General features: G+C 41.9%; 1 protein-coding gene across 1 annotated transcript in view; it reads left to right on the top strand.

Moving 5' to 3' along the window:
• The window catches only part of UVRAG (UV radiation resistance associated), a 481244-nt gene extending 467332 nt beyond the window's left edge, over positions 1-13912 (top strand). Inside the window, exon 15 of the mRNA XM_007941031.2 lies at positions 13210-13912. Coding sequence (XP_007939222.2) covers positions 13210-13912 — 703 coding nt within the window. The remainder of the gene's footprint in view (positions 1-13209) is intronic.
• The last annotated feature ends 5482 nt before the right edge of the window (positions 13913-19394 follow it).

Genomic DNA, 19394 nt, shown 5'->3' with positions numbered 1-19394 from the left:
ATCTGCAAAACACCGCATAACGTGGATGAACTTGGAGGACATTATGCTGAGTGAAATAAGTCAATCACAGAAAGACAAATAATGTATTAGTCCATTATTATAAAAAGTCAAGAAAAGGTTTATATATGGAAGGAAATTTTCTTTGTTGGTTACCAGGGGTGGGAGAGGAGGGTAGGGAACACTGTTAGATAAGTAGAGATAAGTACTGATTTGGGTGAAGAGAAGGGCAATGTACCAAATGTGAGTGATCAGTATAGTGGTATTGAGGAAGAGAAAGACATAGAGGGGTGCATGGGAGGTACAGACAACAAAGATGAACCCTTTTGCACGTACAGTACTGCATTGTCAGTGAAGGCAAACATGGATATACAGGTGGATAGATGAGTGGACAGGCTGGACTATTAGGTATGTCTATGCAGGGGGGGAGTGTGCCCAAGACCATGTATAGGTTAGCAGACAATGTTTCTACAAGTGTCTTGCTATGTTCTGTAAGAATTCCCAGGTGTATAGTAGAGCCAACAAAGGTCAAGGTTGTAGTCACTTCTTGGGCACAGCCAGCTACCCAGAGGGAGTGAATAGTTGGACGTGTGGGCTAGGGACTATAGACCCAGGGAACATCAAGCTCAACTGGCATAACTTACTACACATTGTTCCACCTCCTACTTTGGCAAGTAGCGACTGGAGTCTTAAAAGCTTGCAAGCAGCCATCTAGATGCAACAGTGGGTCTCTCCTCGTCCACAGCAAAAAGAATGAAAAAAACAAAAGATTCATGGAAACAATTAGTCCTAGTGACTGGTACACCATGTGATCCTCAGCCTATACGAGTAGGAGACCAGAAGAACTAGATGGTGCTTGGCTACCACTGTCAAGCCCTTGGAGGGGGATCTATGTAGGAGATCCTGGATAGAGTGGGAGAACAATGTGGAACAAAACTCAAAATCATTCGGGGGAAAAAAAAAAGGGACCAGGTTTTCTGGTCTGATAGAGCCTGATGGAACCACTGAGACTATGGCCCCTAGCTGCCCTTCAGGTCTGGAATTGAACCCACACCTGTGGCTTCCAGCCAAACAAAAGACAGGCATATGAGCTGAACATTTACATTAGGTAGATACACTCTTTGGAGAGAACAGTCATGGGAGACTAGAAGGGTTGTGTATGCACAGGGACATAGCTCATGGGACAGGAGGGAAGGACACATGGAAGAGGTAACTATGGGGAGGAAGGGGGGGAGCTGTTGCATTATGATAAATTGTAGTCAGTATCATGAGGCAGTGAATGTGAACTGCTGTATGGAAAGTGAATTTGCTCTGTAAACTTTCACCCAAATCACACACAAAATAAGATAAATAAATAAATAAATATCAGCAGATAAACATCCTTCTAACTCTGAAGCACTCTACTAAATTTCAAGAAGACTGTAGAGATATGATCTTGCCCATCAAAAGCTGACAAGTGTTTGCAACATTAGAAATTCTCACCAGCTGCTTCAATATAAGCTTTAACTTTAACCAAAATTTAGATAAAATTCCATGTTTTAGAATTGTTAAAGATCATTTTATATGATGCTTGTTTGGCAATTCTTCTGCAAATAGAGAAAAATATATAATATATACTATCATTATAAGGCACCCTGGTGATGCAGCGATTAAGCACTCATCTGCTAACCAAAAGGTCAGCAATTCAAACCCACCAGCTGCTCTGAGGAAGAAAGATGTGGCAATCAGCTTCCACTTCTGTAAAAATTACAGCCTTTTATTGTGAACCAGGCATTCTTCAAAGTAGTTTGAATGTACTGTTTAGTTAACAAATACAATCCTTACAACAGTCCTGCAAATTAAGACTCATTATCCTTTCCCATCTTATAAATGAAAAAACAGAGGTACTGAGAGATTAAAATGACTTAAGGGTGAAACAGCCAGCAACTGGAGGAGCTAGGATTTGAACCCAGACAAAACCCTTTTAGAGCTGCTGGTTTAACCACTACACAGTACAGTCCTTCTTCTCTTAGTTAAAAATACAGTGTTTTAATATTGTATTAGTTCATTATTGTAAAAAGTCAAGGAAAGGTTTATATATGGAAGGAAACTTTCTTTGTCGGTTACAGGGGGGAGGGAGACTGTGAAAATAAAAATACAGTGTTTGACACAAGGGATCATTTAGTATCTGATAGTTACACAAAAGGAAACCTACTATTGCATCCTTTTGGTTTTCTTCGTTCCTCTCTGGCTCCTCTCTGACTCCTCTTCCTCCACCTCACTGTCATATACTGGAGCTCCTCGAGGCCGTTCTGGGCCCTCTTCTCTCACTTTCATCTTTATCCTGAGATTATCTTATCTGTAATCATCATTTTAACTATCACCCACATTGAAATGAAGCACAGATGGAAGTCTTCGTGTTTCTTTTCTGATATCTGACCTGTACTCACATTGCCTCCTGGACATCTTTACCGCACGTTCTGTGTGCCCACATCTTTTTCTGTCTTCCATCCCTACCACCGTAAGCCTCATGGTCTTTCTGTGCTCTGTTTTCACCAAATGGAATCTCTATTCATTCTTTGACACAAACCAGGAAACCAGGCATAATCCGTGGTTCCTCCTTTTCCCTCAGCCCTGTGCCCCGCCCACGCTACTCCTGATTTTCTTTATTCTGTTAGTCAGTGTCTGTACAGTTCTCTTCTGTTGCAGCCCTCCATCATCTCTCACCCACACTATTGCCTGTAGTCCTCCAGCCTCACTTCAGCCTCCCTCCAGTCTTTGTTCACCTGCAGCCAGAGTGCACTTTCCAAAATAGAAATCTCACTGTCACTCACACACACTTGCCTAAAACCTTAATGACGTAGATAAAGACAAAGACAAAGATTCTGAACATGGTCTGTGGGCTTCTGTATGGTCTAGACCTTTTCCCTCCAGCTTTATCTTCTGCCATGCTGCTCCTTACTCACAGACCATCCTGCTTGTTCTCCCTCTTGGCATAGGGCCATGGCACACGCTCCTCCTCCTGCCTGCAAAAGGTTCTCACCCACTGACCCACCAACCTGTTTTTCATCTGGTTCACTGCTAGCCCTTTGAATCTGGGCTTTTTCTGGATCAGTTCTCTGTTACAAGTTCTCTTAACCCATGTTCTCTCCTGCCTAGCTCATGGCAAAGGTTGTCATTTTACATTTATGTCTGTGATTGTTTGATGTGTCACCCAGACACTCTTGCATGCCTAGTACATAGTTGTTTTGTGCCATTGAGTTGATTTCTACTCACAAAGACCTTATAGTTCTACACAGAGTAGAACTTCCCCACAGGGTTTCCTAAACTGTAATCTTTATGAAGGAACCCTGGTGGCACAATGGTTAAAGCACTTGGCTGCTAACTGGCAGGTTGGTTGGCTCAAACCCACTAGCTGCTCCATGGGAGAAAGATGTGGTCAGCTTCCATAAAGATTTATAGCCTTGGAAACCCCATAGGGCAGTTCTATTCTGTTCTGTAGGATTGCCACAAATCAAAATCAACTCGATGGCAGGGGGTTTCATTTTTTAATTCAATCTTTACCGGAGCAGATCACCAGTCTTTTCTCCTGAGGAGTGGCTGGTGAGTTCGAGTTGCCAGTCTCTCAGTTAGCAACTGAGCGCTTAACCGTTGTACTACCAGGGCTCCTTAGACATAGTAGACACTTAATATATATTTGAATAAATAATATATTTCTATAATCTGTTAATATACATATGTTATATGTATACTACAGCTATTGTAGTAGTTCAAAGGTCTACAAAAGCTAAGGTTCCTGGGAGATGATCCTTGGAGTCCTGTAGTCCCTTACTAAGCAATGATTCATGGCAGCTCGCTGTAACTTAAGCACTTCTGCCAGAAGACCTTGGCATCTCTGAAAATGTTGGTGGGGCTATCTGCTTTTCTTTTGAAATAAACCATCAATATTCAAGGTTCGGTTCCTATCAACATTTATTAGAAATTTTCTGGTAGTTCAGTCCCAGCAGTGTATTTTTCAGACTTAGTTTCTGTCATTGGCCTTGGGGGTCTCAAGCTTCCTTTGGTGCCCTGGCAAGTCTAGTTAAAAAATTCTGAAAGTGTTCTCCGACCAAGGCTTTCATTTCTCTATCGAGTTCTCCCTGGAGGCTAGGCGCTGTGAGATTGCTTATTCCTCTGGTTCCCCTGGCAAAGATACAGTTGATACATCGTTATTTTTTTCTAGTTTTCATCATAAGCATTTTGCTATTCCCCAGTCTCCAATGCTGTTCAAACACTCCAGGGGGTCCGCAACTATCATCTCCGGCCTCGCTTTCCTGTTCTATACATGTTCCCATGTAGAGTGTTACTTTGGCTGTATATAAATAACATCGAGATGGGCTATGTCTGTTTCTACAGACCATTTTACAGTCCTCTTAATGTTTGCTGCCTGTCTGTGATTTTTAATACACTAATTTGTAGAATGGTTTCTTATCGTAGAAGTTGATGCGTGAAGTGAAGGTCCCTCCCGGGACCTCTCTGGAGGGTCATTCTATCTTCCCTGAACCCAGAGAGCTCAGCCTTGAGCCTGAGCTGCCCTCCAGATGGGCTCAGGGCTGTTGGCTCACCTGCCACTCTGTCTACTGGCCTGCGCGGGGCCCCTCTTTTTGAAGCTGGACCCAGTGGCCTAGGGCTATGGAGCCCGGTGGCCTGGCCCTCACATCTCACAGCTTGGGAAACTGGATTTTCTCAGCTTCTTATTTTGTTGTTTGCCTGTGGAACTTTACTTTCACAAATTCGTCTTTCCATCAGAATCAGTTTAAATAAAATCTAAAGCTTCCCTTGTTCAGTTCTACCTTTTTATACTCTGTTTTTATTTAGTCAGACTTTGGCAGGAGACTGGCCAAGCTGAGCCCAGGGGGAAAGTGACCACTGGCACAGGTTTCAGCCTATGCTTTTGGCCCAAGATTGTTTCTATTTTTATTTTGTTTCATGTTTTTGTTAACATCCAGGGCAAAGATTAAGCACTTACACTTATCTGGTAATGGCCAGAGGCCTTTAGATTGCTTGCCTGTGGCCAGGAGACTGTATGCTTAAAACTATTAACTCCAGCTACTCCTGGAAGATAAGATCTGTTCAATTTGGCTTTCCCAAAAGGGGGTGCTGTGCTTTTGCTGGCTCTGAGAGAAGGAAAGGAGGAAGATAAATCCCAACCTTTGCTGATTTAAAAAAAAAAAAAAAAACGGATAGTAGCCTAATTTATGGAGGCTGTTTTTTGGAAAAAACTAACTTTATGTCATAATTTCTTAACTGCCAAAAGACGTAATTCTACCTCAGCTTTGCCTTGGCAACCTGTTTTTGGTGCTCTGAGCAGCCCTGTCATTGCTCTGCATTATTTAAGCCATAATCTTTAAGAAGGTGAGAAGCTATTATTGCTTTTTAGCACAGTTGACATGATATTGGCACAGAGCAGCACCTAGAGCTTCAAACATTCCTAATGGCTGTAAACCAATTTAAACACCTCCGTGTAGAGGTCTTACTGCCATGAGGTCATAGCTTGCTCCAAGAGGGGAGAAAGAAGAAGATCAAATGTTGTTTAAAAGTTGTTTTGTTTTTAATTATTCTTATTCCACTGAGTTGTAACTGTAGTTTCTGGCCAAGACCCAGACAATCAAGATTGAGTATTTCAACTAGCTGGGGTCTAGCAGTGTTCCTCAGAGAAACATTTCGTAGGGAGGGAAAGACACATGATAGAGATTGTGGGTTGTACTCTTTCCTCATGCTTCATAGCACCAGACCTGGTTGTAGACAGATACATCGAGCACAAATGAATCGGAAAGAGAATAGGGAAAAAAAAGAAAAAGTATTTTCAAAACCCTGCTTCAAGAGCTCTCTTCATGTAAATCTTTACATTTTTTTCTTTATTTCATTTTTCTTTAAGTTTTCATATTTACACCATTTCTGTGGCAGAATTGATTCTTAGAATGCCTAATAACATAATGAGTCCTAGAAAGTGGGGGAAAAAGAAAATTAAAGAAGGCAGGAAGAGAAGGAAAGTATACCAATCCATTTAAACCTAAAAATTATTCTACTGATTCTCAGCCCTCCCTCAAATAGAAGTATACATAGTGCAGATAAGGTGTAGGCAGTTTGATGGCAACAGACAACTTAAAGGTCGTAGGGATTGGGAGAGAGAAGAGAACTAGCATTTATTTAGTCAGACTGCCTGGTAAGATCTCATTTTTCTACCTAGTGGCTTTGCCACTTTGGCCAAATTACCTAACCTCTGTGCCTCTGAATATGACGTTCATAATCCCTTGCAGAGATGTTGTATTAAATGAGACAATACATAAAACTGTCAACAAGGTGCTTAGCCCATAGCACTTCATAAAGTCTAGTTGCTGTTTAATTATTAATAATAATTGATTATCTATTTATTACACTAAGAATTTGACTCATGCATTCTGTTTAATCCTTACTGCGATAGCTAATAGTTGGATCTGCCCACTTTACAGAAGTGGGAACATAGGCTTCAAGCAGCGAAGTGCTTCACTAGTGCCCCACACTTCGTAATGGTGGAGCTAGATGTAGCAACCTGGAATATTACACATGGGAGGTGGAAATGGGAATCACATTTCAACCAGTGCTTTCTTACCTTGTTTTCTCTTTTCCAAACCCTTCTCCTTAAAAAGAGACTGTGACTTCAAGTAGCAGAACCAACAGAAAGAGGAAGAGGGGGGACAATGGGGACAGGGATGGTGGAGTAGAGTGAACTGGTCCCACCACAGGGTATTTGTATGATGGTTATGAAAGTGCTGACTGAGCATGGTCCTCATTCAGGCTGGAGAAATAGAGTTCTCCATCTTATAAAAATTCTCTCTCTGAAGCTCAATTCATACAGAAAAAAGATGATACAGCAGGGGTTTGGGGACGATCGGAATGTACCTCAAAGGATTATGGGAAGTTCTAATACTCCCTAAGCAGTTAGTAGATCCTGTGAATAGAGGCAGTTAGAGCATTTCTATTTTATTCAAAGCTGTCCCCAACCCCAGCTTCTCCCCGCCCTCCCCATACATACATAACAAGTGGCATGTTGTTTCACATTGGACAGAATAAATCTTTGGATTGATTTAGTAGTTTTTCTCTAAAATTTTTTTATGCTTGCCTTAATTCTGTATCTGCTTCACGTAGCTGGCTCCTTGAAGTGCAGAAGAAATGGAGGTGGGGACGGTGGGAAGAGTTCTGCCTGTTGCTGTGTAGGAGATCAAGATTCTGGTCCTTCTGATACCTGTTACTCTGTATTCCTGTGTAAGACATTCATGTCTTTGAGCTTCAGTTGCCTCTGCTATAAAATGGAGGTAACCTTTGGAATTCAAAGCCCATGGAGGTTAATAATAAAGACGGCAACCACAATAACAGCTACGATTTCCATCATTGTATGTGCCAGGGATTTTGAATGCATTATTTCATTCCATCCTCAACCTTTGGAATTCAAAGCCCATGGAGGTTAATAATAAAGACGACAACCACAATAACAGCTACGATTGCCATCATTGTATGTGCCAGGGATTTTGAATGCATTATTTCATTCCATCCTCAGCATAGTCCAGTGATCTGTTTTACAAAGGAAAAAACTTGGAGAGCACAGAGATGATACGTCATTGCCTACTGTCATATAACTCCTAAGTGGTAAATGCAGCCTTAAGTTATAGCCCCAAACAGAAAGGATCACAGTGGCAGAGCAAGGAGTAGAATCCAGAACTTTGAACATCCTTTCTTGGCACCACCATCTCCAGATCTAACTGAAGAGATAAGAAAAGGTAACTGGCTACGGTGAATAAGGACTCACAGAATGGAAAAGAAGTTAATCTCCTTAATTTAGAGAAATCAGAGAAGACTTGAACCCCAAAAAGCCAAATTTAAACCAGACTATCCTCTAAGACTTCTGAACTCCAGGCTTCTTTGCTTTCTCTTCATTGTTCTATTGTTTGTGACCCTAGGAAAACCCTTTCTTGCTTATAGCAAAAGTCTTATTATTAAATAATTTAACAGTCCCCAATACAGTTCAGGTTTTCAGCATCTATGCCATGTTTCACAAAACCATGGTCTAGTAAATTTGCAATTACGATATCTTTGGCTTGTTGTTTTTTAATAAATTCCTTTTAATTGCATCATTAAATCCCAGCTCCAGATGTCACGTTTCCAGGTTTCCAGTCTGGGCCTGAGCCGAGCTGGAGGAGACATGCAGTCAAAGCTGAGGAGGTTCAGTGAGGTGACAGCCTCAGTCAGTGGCTCGGGTCTCAGGCTCTGTGCCTCTGTATCCAGTGCCTTAGAGCACTTAGCTCCCCTGGGGGGTGTGGAGGAGAAGGAAAAGCGACCACATCTTCTGCTGTATCCACTCTGCCCCATATCACCCACATGCACCCTTTAGGTTAATTTTAAAGAATAAACTCACTGCCATAGAGTCAGTTCTGACTCATAGCAAACCCCCATTGGGTTTCCAAGGCTGTAAATGTTTACAGACGCTGATTACCCCATCTTTCTTCCACAGAGCAGCTGGTGGGTTCAAACCACCAACCTTTTGGTTAGCAGCCAAATGCCTTAACCACTACACTGCCAGAGCTCCTTTTTAAAGCGTAAACACTCTTTATAAGTTATTCTTCACAGCTTAAAGAATGTACTGATTTCATCTGATAGGTTAAATTGTCAACAGCCTTTAAAAATAGGTCGTATAATTAATCTCTAAGTTTCTATCACTTTCTCTCATGAAGTCATGAAGTGAGATTGAAGTCAGACAAAAAGACTGCTCACAGCAGCTTACTTTTTAGTTGTAAAATTTCAGAAACATCCTAAGTCTATAAAAGTAAGGGAATGATTAAATGAATTATGGTATTCTACTCAGTAGAACAACCATTTAAAATTATATTTATCAAGAGGTTTTAATAATGTCCAAAAGCAGGATGCAGAACTGTATATATCCACCACAAACACAACTTTGGGTTTATTTTATTTAAGCCACGTACATAAAATCAAAGTCTCAAAGGAAAGTATCCCAAAGTAATAGTGGTTATTTGATGGGTGATAGGATCCTGAGTGATTTTTATTTTTACAAGTTGTGTTTCTTTTTTAGTTTTCCAGTGAGTATAAATTACTACAATAATTAAAAATGCATATGTGTGTTTGTATATATTTTCAATGTCATCATTTAACATAGAAGGTATTTGGAGCTCAGCTATCTTAAAAATCTGAAACATAATTAAGATCTTGGAATTAAAAAAATCATCCTGAGCAATCAAAACTAATGTTACAAAAATCATATAATAGAACATGTTATGCCTAGGACATCCTGTGGTCCATCACTCAAATCCTGTTTACTCTTACTTTGCACACAATTCTTTGGATCTGCTTTATAAGAACACAGTAAATTAGAAGCAAAACATTAGAAAAAGGAAAGAAGAGAAGCCTCTGCAGGCAGGAGCAGTGACATAGCTGCACTGGCAGCCTGGCAAGCAGAAAGGACACAGAGAAGCTCCAAGTGCAGCCTTCGGGACTCTCCCACTCATGTCCTCAGAAAGAGATGTCCCTGAAAATTCTGTAGTCTCCTTACTGTGTCAAAGCTTACTAACACATTTACATTGATGACCCAAAGTCATTAAGAAAATACCTTTATTGTTTATTTTGTTTAAGATTTAAAATTAAAAAAAAAAAAAAAATTGAAAGCTTTCGTCTCACATGGCAAAAAATGAAAGAAAAAAAAAAAAAAGCCAAAACATGGTGATCAAAGAGTAAACCTTAGATATGTTAGACCTATTTTTTATCTATCAGAATAACTAATATTCTTACAATTCCTACCAAACTCACAGCCATCGAGTCAGATCCGACTCATAACAACCCCTCCTTGGGTTTCTGAGGTGGTATTCTCTACGGAAGTAGATTACCCAATCTTCCTTCCGAGGAGTGGCTGGTGGGTTTGAACCGCCAGTCTTCTGGTTAGCAGTCAGGTGCCTTAGGCACTGCGTCACCAGAGCTCTTTTACAATTCCTAAGAGGGATCATTTTACTGTTACTTGCGTTTTCCAAATTGCATCTGATATTGTCATTACCTGAGTTCTTAGAAGTATCCAAGGGAACTGAAAAATAATATCATGAAATCAGATTGACAGAGCCTTAGTGTCCATCTGTTAAAATAAGAGTAACATCCCATAGCTTAGATACAAAAAAAATTGCCATCAAGTCAATATTGACTCATAAAGACCCCATAGGACAGAGTAGAACTGCTCCATTTTTCACCTATGGAGGCCAGTGGGTTCAAGTTGCCAGCCTTTTGGTTAGCAACCAAGCTCATATCCACTGTGCCACGAAAGCTCCTCATAGCTTAGATAGATAAGACAAACCTGAAACCAAACCTGTTGCAAGTGAGTCAGTTCTGCTGGAGAGTTACATGAATAGCATTTAGTTTCTCATTTGCACTTGGTAAATATTTAGTTGAATCTGAATGTAGGATGCAACAGTGAGCAATGACTCTGGAGTCAGACCAAATCTAGTTCAGACACCAGCTCTGCAGCCTTGAGCAAACCATATAACCCACTCCCCTAACTGCCTTTGTCACGGCATAGACATCAGGGTCCTGTGTATACAAAATACCTTGCACGGTGCTTGGAACATTATAGATGGACAGGAAAATAAATGGTAGCTCTTTTCCCATTGTAGTTAGGAAGGAGGACTGTCACACTTCATTACTTTTCTGTTGTGCTAAGTTGAGGAAAGTTTTTAGGGAGTCTCAGAATGAAGGAGAACTACAAAATCCCCCTTCCTCTTGCATCATAGAAGTGCCTGGTCTGCCCAGGCCTGTTCCTCAGCCCTGTCTTTTATCAGGCCAGCTCTGAGTCAACTCATTCACCCTTCACAGCTTTGAGTGGTTAAACATCTGACCCCTAGTCATATGGCCAAAAACATTACCTTCAGTGTAGATTTGGATAATAGCTTCACCCTGGGTCGGGGTGGTAACTGAGAGCTTGGCTTGTCTGCACAGAGTAGATTGTGGATGGTGCTGATGCTGTGTTTTGGTTTGATTACCTCGCTGCCCTGCAGAATCATTTAGAGAGGGACACTGTCAGCAAGTAGTAGAGTGAAACCAACAAGGTTGGCAAAAGTGCCTAGCTTACCAGATGACTGAGTTTTGACAACATATTACCTAAAAACTCAGATTAAAGCCAGCAGATTTTGCTATTTTGTTTTGTTTTTCTTAAGCAGTAAAACCGGTAATTTACTGATCCTGATTTGCCTGGTTCTGCATATGCCCCAGTGACACCCCTAATTATGAATTCTCCTGGCACCAACACTTACAGACAGGCAAGGGAGTCTGACAGGCTCACAGATTAGAGGCCTTGCGGTTGCCTTTCCTAAAGGAGAATCACACTTACTTGCTTAAGAGTCTGAGATCACAGGTTTAATCCAGCATCAGAGAGAAGTCCCAAGAATGGGAGAAGAAGGTGAGTGCTGAGTTCGGGACTCACGGCTGTAGACACACAGGTGGAAGGGGCCCTCGATTCCTTCCTTCTCAGGGCACTTATCACAATTGTAATTTGAAAATACATTGTTTGAATAAGTATGTATGTCTTTTTCCTGCAAGATTGGAGGCTCCTCAGAGGCAAGGCTTTTTCTGTCTGGCATGTTTCCCCTCCCCGAGGCCTGGTACATGTAGTAGCTGTTTGTGGAGTGAATGTATAGGTCCCAGTCTGGCATCAATTCCTACCTAGTGGTTACCATTTTACAAGCCACTTTACTTCCCTTTCTCATCTGAAGAACTCAAGTCAGATGGATCTTGAGTTTGCCCCTCTCTCTATTTCTGGACCCAGTCTGTTCATGTAGTTGCATTGACTCTGCCTAGCTTCATACAAGTCCAATATCTAGAACTATGATCAGTGCACCAGGAGTGGCCTGACTAGCACAGTATATTATGTGACTGTCATTCCCAAAGTCTGGAATGTCTTCTCTTTCCATTAACTGATTACTGTTTATTATTTCGAAGCTCTGGTGGTACAGTGGCATTTGACTGCTAACCAAAGGTTGTGGTTCAAACCCACCAGCCACTACATGGAAGGAAGACTGGGCAATCTACTTCCATAAAGATTTACCACCTTGGAAACCCAAAGGGGGTCGCTATGAGTTGAAATTGATTCAATGGCAGTGAGTTTGGTTTTCGGTTTTTTGGATTAATTATTTCAGAGTTAAGAACAATAATGTATACACCCCTTTCTTAACAGGGTTTTTGTGAGGACCAAGTGAAATAATGGATATGAAATTACTTCAGAAACTATAAAGCTTAGTATAATTGAACAATGATTATTATTGCTGGCCCAAAGGTATCTTCCTGAGTAGTAACTAAGGCTAAAAAGAAAGCAGTGAAGACAAAATAGTGTAAAAATGTGTATGGCTGGCCTTGTAAAAAACCAAACCAAACTCACTGCCGTCGAGTTGGATCCAACTCACAGCAACCCCTCCTTGGGTTTCTGAGGCAGTATCCCTATGGAAGTAGATCGTCCAATCTTCTTCCAAAGAGTGGCTGGTGGGTTTGAACACCAGCCTCTGGTTAGCAGTCAAATGCCTTAGGCACTATGCTACCAGAGCTCCTTGTAAAGGAGACATCATTCTCCAAGTTAATTTTTTGGTTTTTTTTAAAAAAAGTACATTTGGTTCTCTCTCAGCCAGTTCTTTAAATGCAAGATGATTGACATTGAATATTGGAAAGATCATTGAGTCATGAATCATGAGTTCTAGTCCTAGCCTTGCCACTGCCTCACTGAGCTATCAGGGGCAAGTCATTTAATGTCTCTGTCAAATGGGGCATGACTACTTCTTGAAGGTAAAATGAAAATGTAATATTAATAGCAAGAGGAAAGATGTAGACAGTCCTTCAGATATATGAAGTTGATTACATCCCTCATGTATTTTTCTTTCCAGACCCAGTTCCTCCAGTTACTTCAACTGCTCCCTATGTGACATGGTCTCTATCCCCCATCTCTACCCTGGGCATTCTCCTCTGTACGCCTGTATCCTTCTTAAATGAAGTTCCCAAAATTGAACCTTGCATGCCTCAAGTTCTTTCTTGCATTAGGACACTACAATTAATAATGTCTAAGATTGATTATTATCCTTCTACTAGAACAAAGTTAAATATGCTGTTTCATGTCTCTGGATGCAGAAGACTTAAACTGAGTTCTGAAGTACAAAATATTGTCTCATTTTTGTCTTCTAGTGACAGACATCACACCTCCAGTGCAATCCCTGTTCCACAGAGACAAAGCTCCATATTTGGGGGTGCAGATGTGGGCTTCTCTGGGGTGATCCCTTCACCAGACAAAGGACACCGAAAACGAGCCAGCTCAGAGAATGAGAGACTCCAGTACAAAACCCCTCCTCCCAGTTACAACTCGGCATTAGCCCAGCCTGTGCCCACCATCCCCTCCATGGTAGAATCTGAGAGAAAGACAACATCTCTGTCCTCCTCCTTGGATACTTCCTTGGACTTCTCCAAAGAAAAGAAAAAAGGAGTAGATTTGGATAACGGCTTAAACGGAGGCCATGGAAGTGTGAAGACTAGCCAGGAACCAGGAGAAGAAGCCCCCTCGGGGCATCCTGCCACAGTGAACGGCACTCTCCTACCCAGCGAGCAGGCTGGTGCCACAAACGCCCAGCTTCCAGGTGAGTTCCACTCCGTTTCAGAAGCTGAGCTCTGCTGTACCGTGGAGCAAGCTGAAGAAATCATTGGGCTGGAAGCCACAGGTTTAACCTCGGGCGATCAGCTAGAAGCATTTAACTGCATCCCAGTGGACGATGCTGTGGCAGTGGAGTGTGACGAACAAGTTCTGGGAGAATTTGAAGAGTTCTCCCGAAGGATCTATGCACTGAATGAAAATGTATCCAGCTTCCGCCGGCCACGCAGGAGCTCTGATAAGTAAAGTGAGCAGACAGGCGTGCTCAATAGGACCAGGACAGAGCTGCTGCTTAAAATGAGGATAAAGCTGCACTTACCCTTTGTAATAATTATGGAACAAAATGAATATTAATGGAGGATATTCCTCAGAAAAACAAATTTTTGGAATCGAGGAAAGACTCAGGATCATTATGTATCAGTGGGCCAGAAAGTTAGATTTTGCTTTCAAGATTTGCTTTTCAGAGTTGATGGTTGTTTTAAGGCAAAAGTCACTCTAATTTGAAAGAGCTGATAGCTCGAGTCACCTTCTAGGTGTTTGTATGCTTTTTATTTACACTTCTATGTTTCCTCAGAGGGAAGATGATAATATATATAAATAATGTAATGAACTCACCGATAGTTTCTCATAAGCATTTGCCCTCAACAGAGTTTATAAAACTTTGGGAAAATTGAATATTCAGAAAAAGATCTCCACCATTTACTGAAGGGTTTTTGGCCATCCATTAGGTTGATGAATAAAAAGCACAGTGGCCCTCCTTATACCCAGTCCCATCTTCCTCTTCCCTTGCCCCTCAGCGCCATAGTCAACCTGTAGACCTCATTGTTGCCCCCATCTTTATAGTGGTGAAACTGAGGGTATCAGATTCACTGTTTGGTTTGTTTAACCCAGTAGCTGTGACCTTCCACCTCTTCTAATCAGCCATGACCTTCCACCTCCTCTTAAGTAGCCATACCTTGATGTAGCCTCAAAATTAAATTAAAAGCCTCACTTCCAGTGGATTCCAGGGAACTCTCAAGGACCCCAAAGTTACTGCAGTCAGATAATGTCCAATCCATTTTGGGGCCAAAGTTTTTATGTGGGCAGATGCTGTGGTCAGAGGCTCACCAGGCTTGCTGACAGTGCACTCACCAGACAGAATCCTCATATGTAAATCCTACTTTAATTTATTAAATTTCAGTCCAGAGGAAGGCATTGTATATGATAAAATATATGTAGAGAGTCATGTTGTCCAATGTGCAAACTGCAAGGCAGTTGAAATAGCTGGAATAAAAGACTAAATGAGGAATAGAATACTGTTGGTATGTGTGCAAGTTGCATAAATATTAAATTATGTTTTGAAGTCCACTTATCATTCCTGGAGGTTAGATATCAGTTGCTGTTGCTTTATACTTTATGTACCCAAGGACATTGCCTCAGGGTTGCAAGCTTTTTAAGGAAAATTTATCCATATATCCATGTATTATATAGAAGAATAAAATTTGAGTTTACTTCACCCACCCTGGTATTTTTTGCCAGCTTTGAACTTCCTCTTGAACCTACGTCTCCATATGCTACATCATGACAGGACTAGCCTGAACAAAAGCTATGGTGGTATCTAAGCTAATGCTGTTGACTTCATTTAAGTTTACATATTATGTATAGCAACACAAACACCTCCACAGGTGTGCTCTCCAACAGCTGCATTTTTCCTACATAACAACTGATGTCTCATAATCTTGTCCTATTTTGTCCAAGCATTCTTAGGCTGAATTTTAATTTATAGCTACCTTGTTGAATGGAATAGTTCCTATTGTTGTTGTCTGTGTAAAGAGAACTCAATTACTGCATAGCAGACAGACCCAACCCTCAGGCAACTGAAAGCTTTAACTTCATCTGAAGAAGTCCATCGCCTTCCTGATAAAGAGCTGGGGTTACTCCAAGCCTAGAGCAGAAGCCATTTGTAAGGTTATGGCCTCTTTGCGATGTACAGTTGTTCATTTCAAGTCAAAGAGGGTGGACAGACATGAGACTGGGCTGCAGGAACCCTCCAAGGAAGTACCATCTACAAAACAGAGGAGGAGGGCTCTGAAGGGCTGTGTCAGTATTGAAGAATAGAAGGTGGATTGCATGTGGTTTGTGATTTCCCCAGACAAGAGAGTGGACTTTTAAACTTCGAGTGAGACTCAGACAGGGTTCATTCAGTTGGAGGCCCTCCAGCCTGGCTCCTCACACTGCCAAGCAGGAGGAGCGTGTACATGATCAGTGTGGATCTCAGGTTCTGCACAGCCAGATGGAGCCTGGCGCTTTGGGCTTCCATCCACTGGTCTCCCAATTCTCCTCCAGTCTGGGGTTCACAGATTTTCACCTCTACAGCTTGGCGCTCTGCCGTTGGAAGTGATCAGATTGCTCAGAATTGATTGATAGTCACTTCCACATTGGTTTGATCCACACTGTGGCCAATGATGTGCCTCAAAACACCACTTAGGTTTGGGTTTGTTTAGTTTGGGTTTTGGCTTTTCATCTGAGTTTGATTCCTACCGTTTCTGCCATGACCTGTCTAGAACCTACCATGTTACACATCTCCAGGAATAACTCTGTTCATTTTCCAAAGCTGCAGGGTCAGTTTTGCCTCAGCTTAAAGTGGAAAATTCGAGATGAGTTATTATCTCCTACTAATCTTTTGAATTAGTCTTATAAGTCACCAAAAATATATGTATTTTTTGCTTTGAAGATGTAAATTGAAATGGAAACTCACACTACTATCCATTTCTGAACTGCTAAGAATGCTTTCAGTTTTCATGCAGCTGAGATAACTAGCAGCCGGCAAATGTTATCAAATGAATAATTTGATTGTGTTTTCTCTTTCACTTCCCCTTACTCGTTTTAGAAATTCCAGAGATTTTGTTTTTCCCCCTCGAATATTAGTTTTGGAAGATTGTATCCAGCTATATTTTTATAGCAATCCTAATGGTGCCCATTTATCCTGACCTAACCGGTTATTTAAATAATTTTTTAAACCACCACCAATAATAAATGGCATGTGAAACTGATCTGTTGGTAATGGAAAAAAACTCAGCATCTGTATTTATAAAATAAAAATGATTAGTATTTATTTTGATAGTTAAAAGCGTATGTTATTTCCCTGCTATGTTTGAGTCCTGTCTTCATTGTTTTGAATTTCATATTGAAGCCGAGTTAACTATGCAAACCTCGTTCTGAAACAACCAGCCATTCAGCACTTACTGAGCTCTCTCTTGGTGCCAGAAACTGGGGTGAACAAGGTTAATACAGAGATTAATAAACCATGACCTCTGCTGCATTCTCTAGTGGACACACAGCTATATTAATATCTCTAATTTAGTGTAATAAATTCTATGATGGAAAGACTGTTAGCCATGCTATGGAACAAGGGAAAATAATAATTCTGACTCAAAGATCAAGAAGGTTCATGGAGGTACTGCAGATGAAGAAGAAAAAAAAAAGAGACCAAATTCGCTGCCATCGATTCAACACATAGCTACCACACTGCTTGGGTTTCCGAGGCAGTTATCTCTAATGAAATAGATTATCCAGTCTTCCTTCTGAAGAGTGGCTGATGGGTTTGAACCACCACCCCTCCTGGTTAGCAGGCAGATGCCTTAGGCACTATACCACCAGAGCTCCCAGTGCAAGGGAGGTAAGATTCACATTAGAGAGGGAGGGAGCACTAAGGACAAAGGCCCAGAGGCAAGGCGGAATGTAGTATGTATTTGAAAACGGCGAGGAGTTTGTTATACTTAGGGTTTGAGTGGACAGGAATAAAACTGAGAGGAGAAATTGAGTCTCAGGCTGCTGGGGAAGGACTTCAGGTGCCAGCTTAAAGGGACATGGACCCATGCGGTGGGCAGCTATAGATGCCCTGTCCAGGTTGTAAAGCAGGTTAGATCTGAATGGGCTCAAGCGTGGAATGATTGTGAGGATGGCACAAAAGCAGGCAATGTTTTGTTGTGTCATACACAGGGTCGCTACGAGTCAGAGCCTAACAACAACAAACGTGACTGGGAGGGTGGCATTCTCTCCAGCTCTTTACAGATTAAGAAATGGGGGTCTTTAAAAGGTCAATGATTTGACCAGGGTCCTAGCTCCAAAGGGAGCCCTGGTGGCGTCGTGCCTAAGGCACTAGACTGCTAACCAGAAGCACCTAACAACAAACCTGAATTACAACTAGCAGCTCAGTCCAAGTTGGCCTCTAACGATGCTTGTTGAGTCTACTTAATCTGCTTTCCCTTTTTGTTTGGGGGAAAAAAAATGTGTCTGAAAAAGAGGTGCATCCTTCTGTCCCTAATATTTTCCAAGTAAATCTTGAATAACAAATTGGATTTCTACTGGGCATACACTGCACCATTCCCAGGCGTGCAGTCTGCATCCCTTCTTTAGAAGCTTGATTCTGAATGCCCTGTGGCAACCATCCACCTCTCTGTACTCGGCCCCTTTGGAGCTATTTAAAAAAAAAAAAAAAAAATCACTGCCCTAGAATCAGTCCCAACTCATAGCGACACCTCCTTGGGTGTCCGAGCACCAGGCTTCTGGTTAGCAGTAAAGCGCCTTAGGCATTGGGCCACCAGAGCTCCCTTTGGAGCTAGAACCCTGGTCAAATCGTTGACCTTTTAAAGACCCCCATTTCTTAATCTGTAAAGAGTTGGAAAGAATGCTGCGCTCCTAGTTATGTTTGTATGGGGCCCGTGACGTGGCCGGTGCTTGGTCAGTGTTGGCCCCTTTCTTCCTGTGGGAGGCCTCTGCACAGTGGTGGGAACAGTGCCTGAGACTAGTTACCAGGCTTCCTGCGCTTTTACTGAGCAAAGCCAATTCACCCCTCGGAATCTGGCTCCTGATCTGGGAAGTAGGGATAATAACCCCCACCTCCCAGGGCTGTACAACTCCTGGGGTGGAAGAGAGAGTGAGAAGAGAGAAACACTTTAGTTACAGCACTTAATGATCTTTAGGAAGCACTGTGCATATCGTGAGGAGCCGTTCCTTCAACAAGGATTTCACAAGTTGTATGTATCAGGCTTTCGCGGGATCACTGAAACGCAAATGTTCATTCTGTACGTACTGAAAATGTGGACCAGAGCTGAAGCAGGTCTTTTGAAAAAATAAGCTCTAAACAAATGGAAAGTGTTTCTAGGTGTCTTGGTGGTGGGTGGCATGAAAGCAGTGCTGAGACACGGCCTATAAGCCTAATTAGCTTGATTTTCACGGTTTAGTACCTGGTAGATAAGCTTATGTCGGCCCAGCTCATCCATAAATATTTGCTAACCCAGCTTCTGGCTCCTCACTCAATGCTGAGTTGGTGCCCAGAGCTCTTGATTTTGCTCTAAGTAGATAGAAACGTTCTTCTCCCCTCCCTGCTGACCCCGCCCAAGCACATCTAATTATAGTTTTGTAGGTAGACAGCTCAGCCTTGTGGATTTAAAATGAATATAAATACATGTATATATAAAATAATGCCACACTTTTGAGAGGCCAGCAATATCAGCAGTCCAGAAAAGGGGTGATCATTAGTGTACGTACAAACGAAAAGACAGCCGGTCGGTGAAATAGCTGTGGCCAAGCCCAGGCACAGAACTACAGCGCAGAGAGTGGCAGGCTCAGAATCCTTCAGCTTTTGTGTTGTTGTTGTTGTTGTTAAGTGCCGTCGAGTCGTTTCCGACTCATAGCGACCCCATGCACAGCAGAACGAAACACTGCCCGATCCCGCACCAGCCCC

Source organism: Orycteropus afer, unplaced genomic scaffold (assembly GCF_000298275.1).
Source record: "Orycteropus afer afer isolate SDZICR_OR568_19922 unplaced genomic scaffold, OryAfe1.0 scaffold00074, whole genome shotgun sequence".
Taxonomy (NCBI): Eukaryota; Metazoa; Chordata; class Mammalia; order Tubulidentata; family Orycteropodidae; genus Orycteropus; species Orycteropus afer.
The sequence above is the reverse complement of the archived record's forward strand: the minus strand, read 5'-3'. Positions and strand labels throughout refer to the sequence as shown.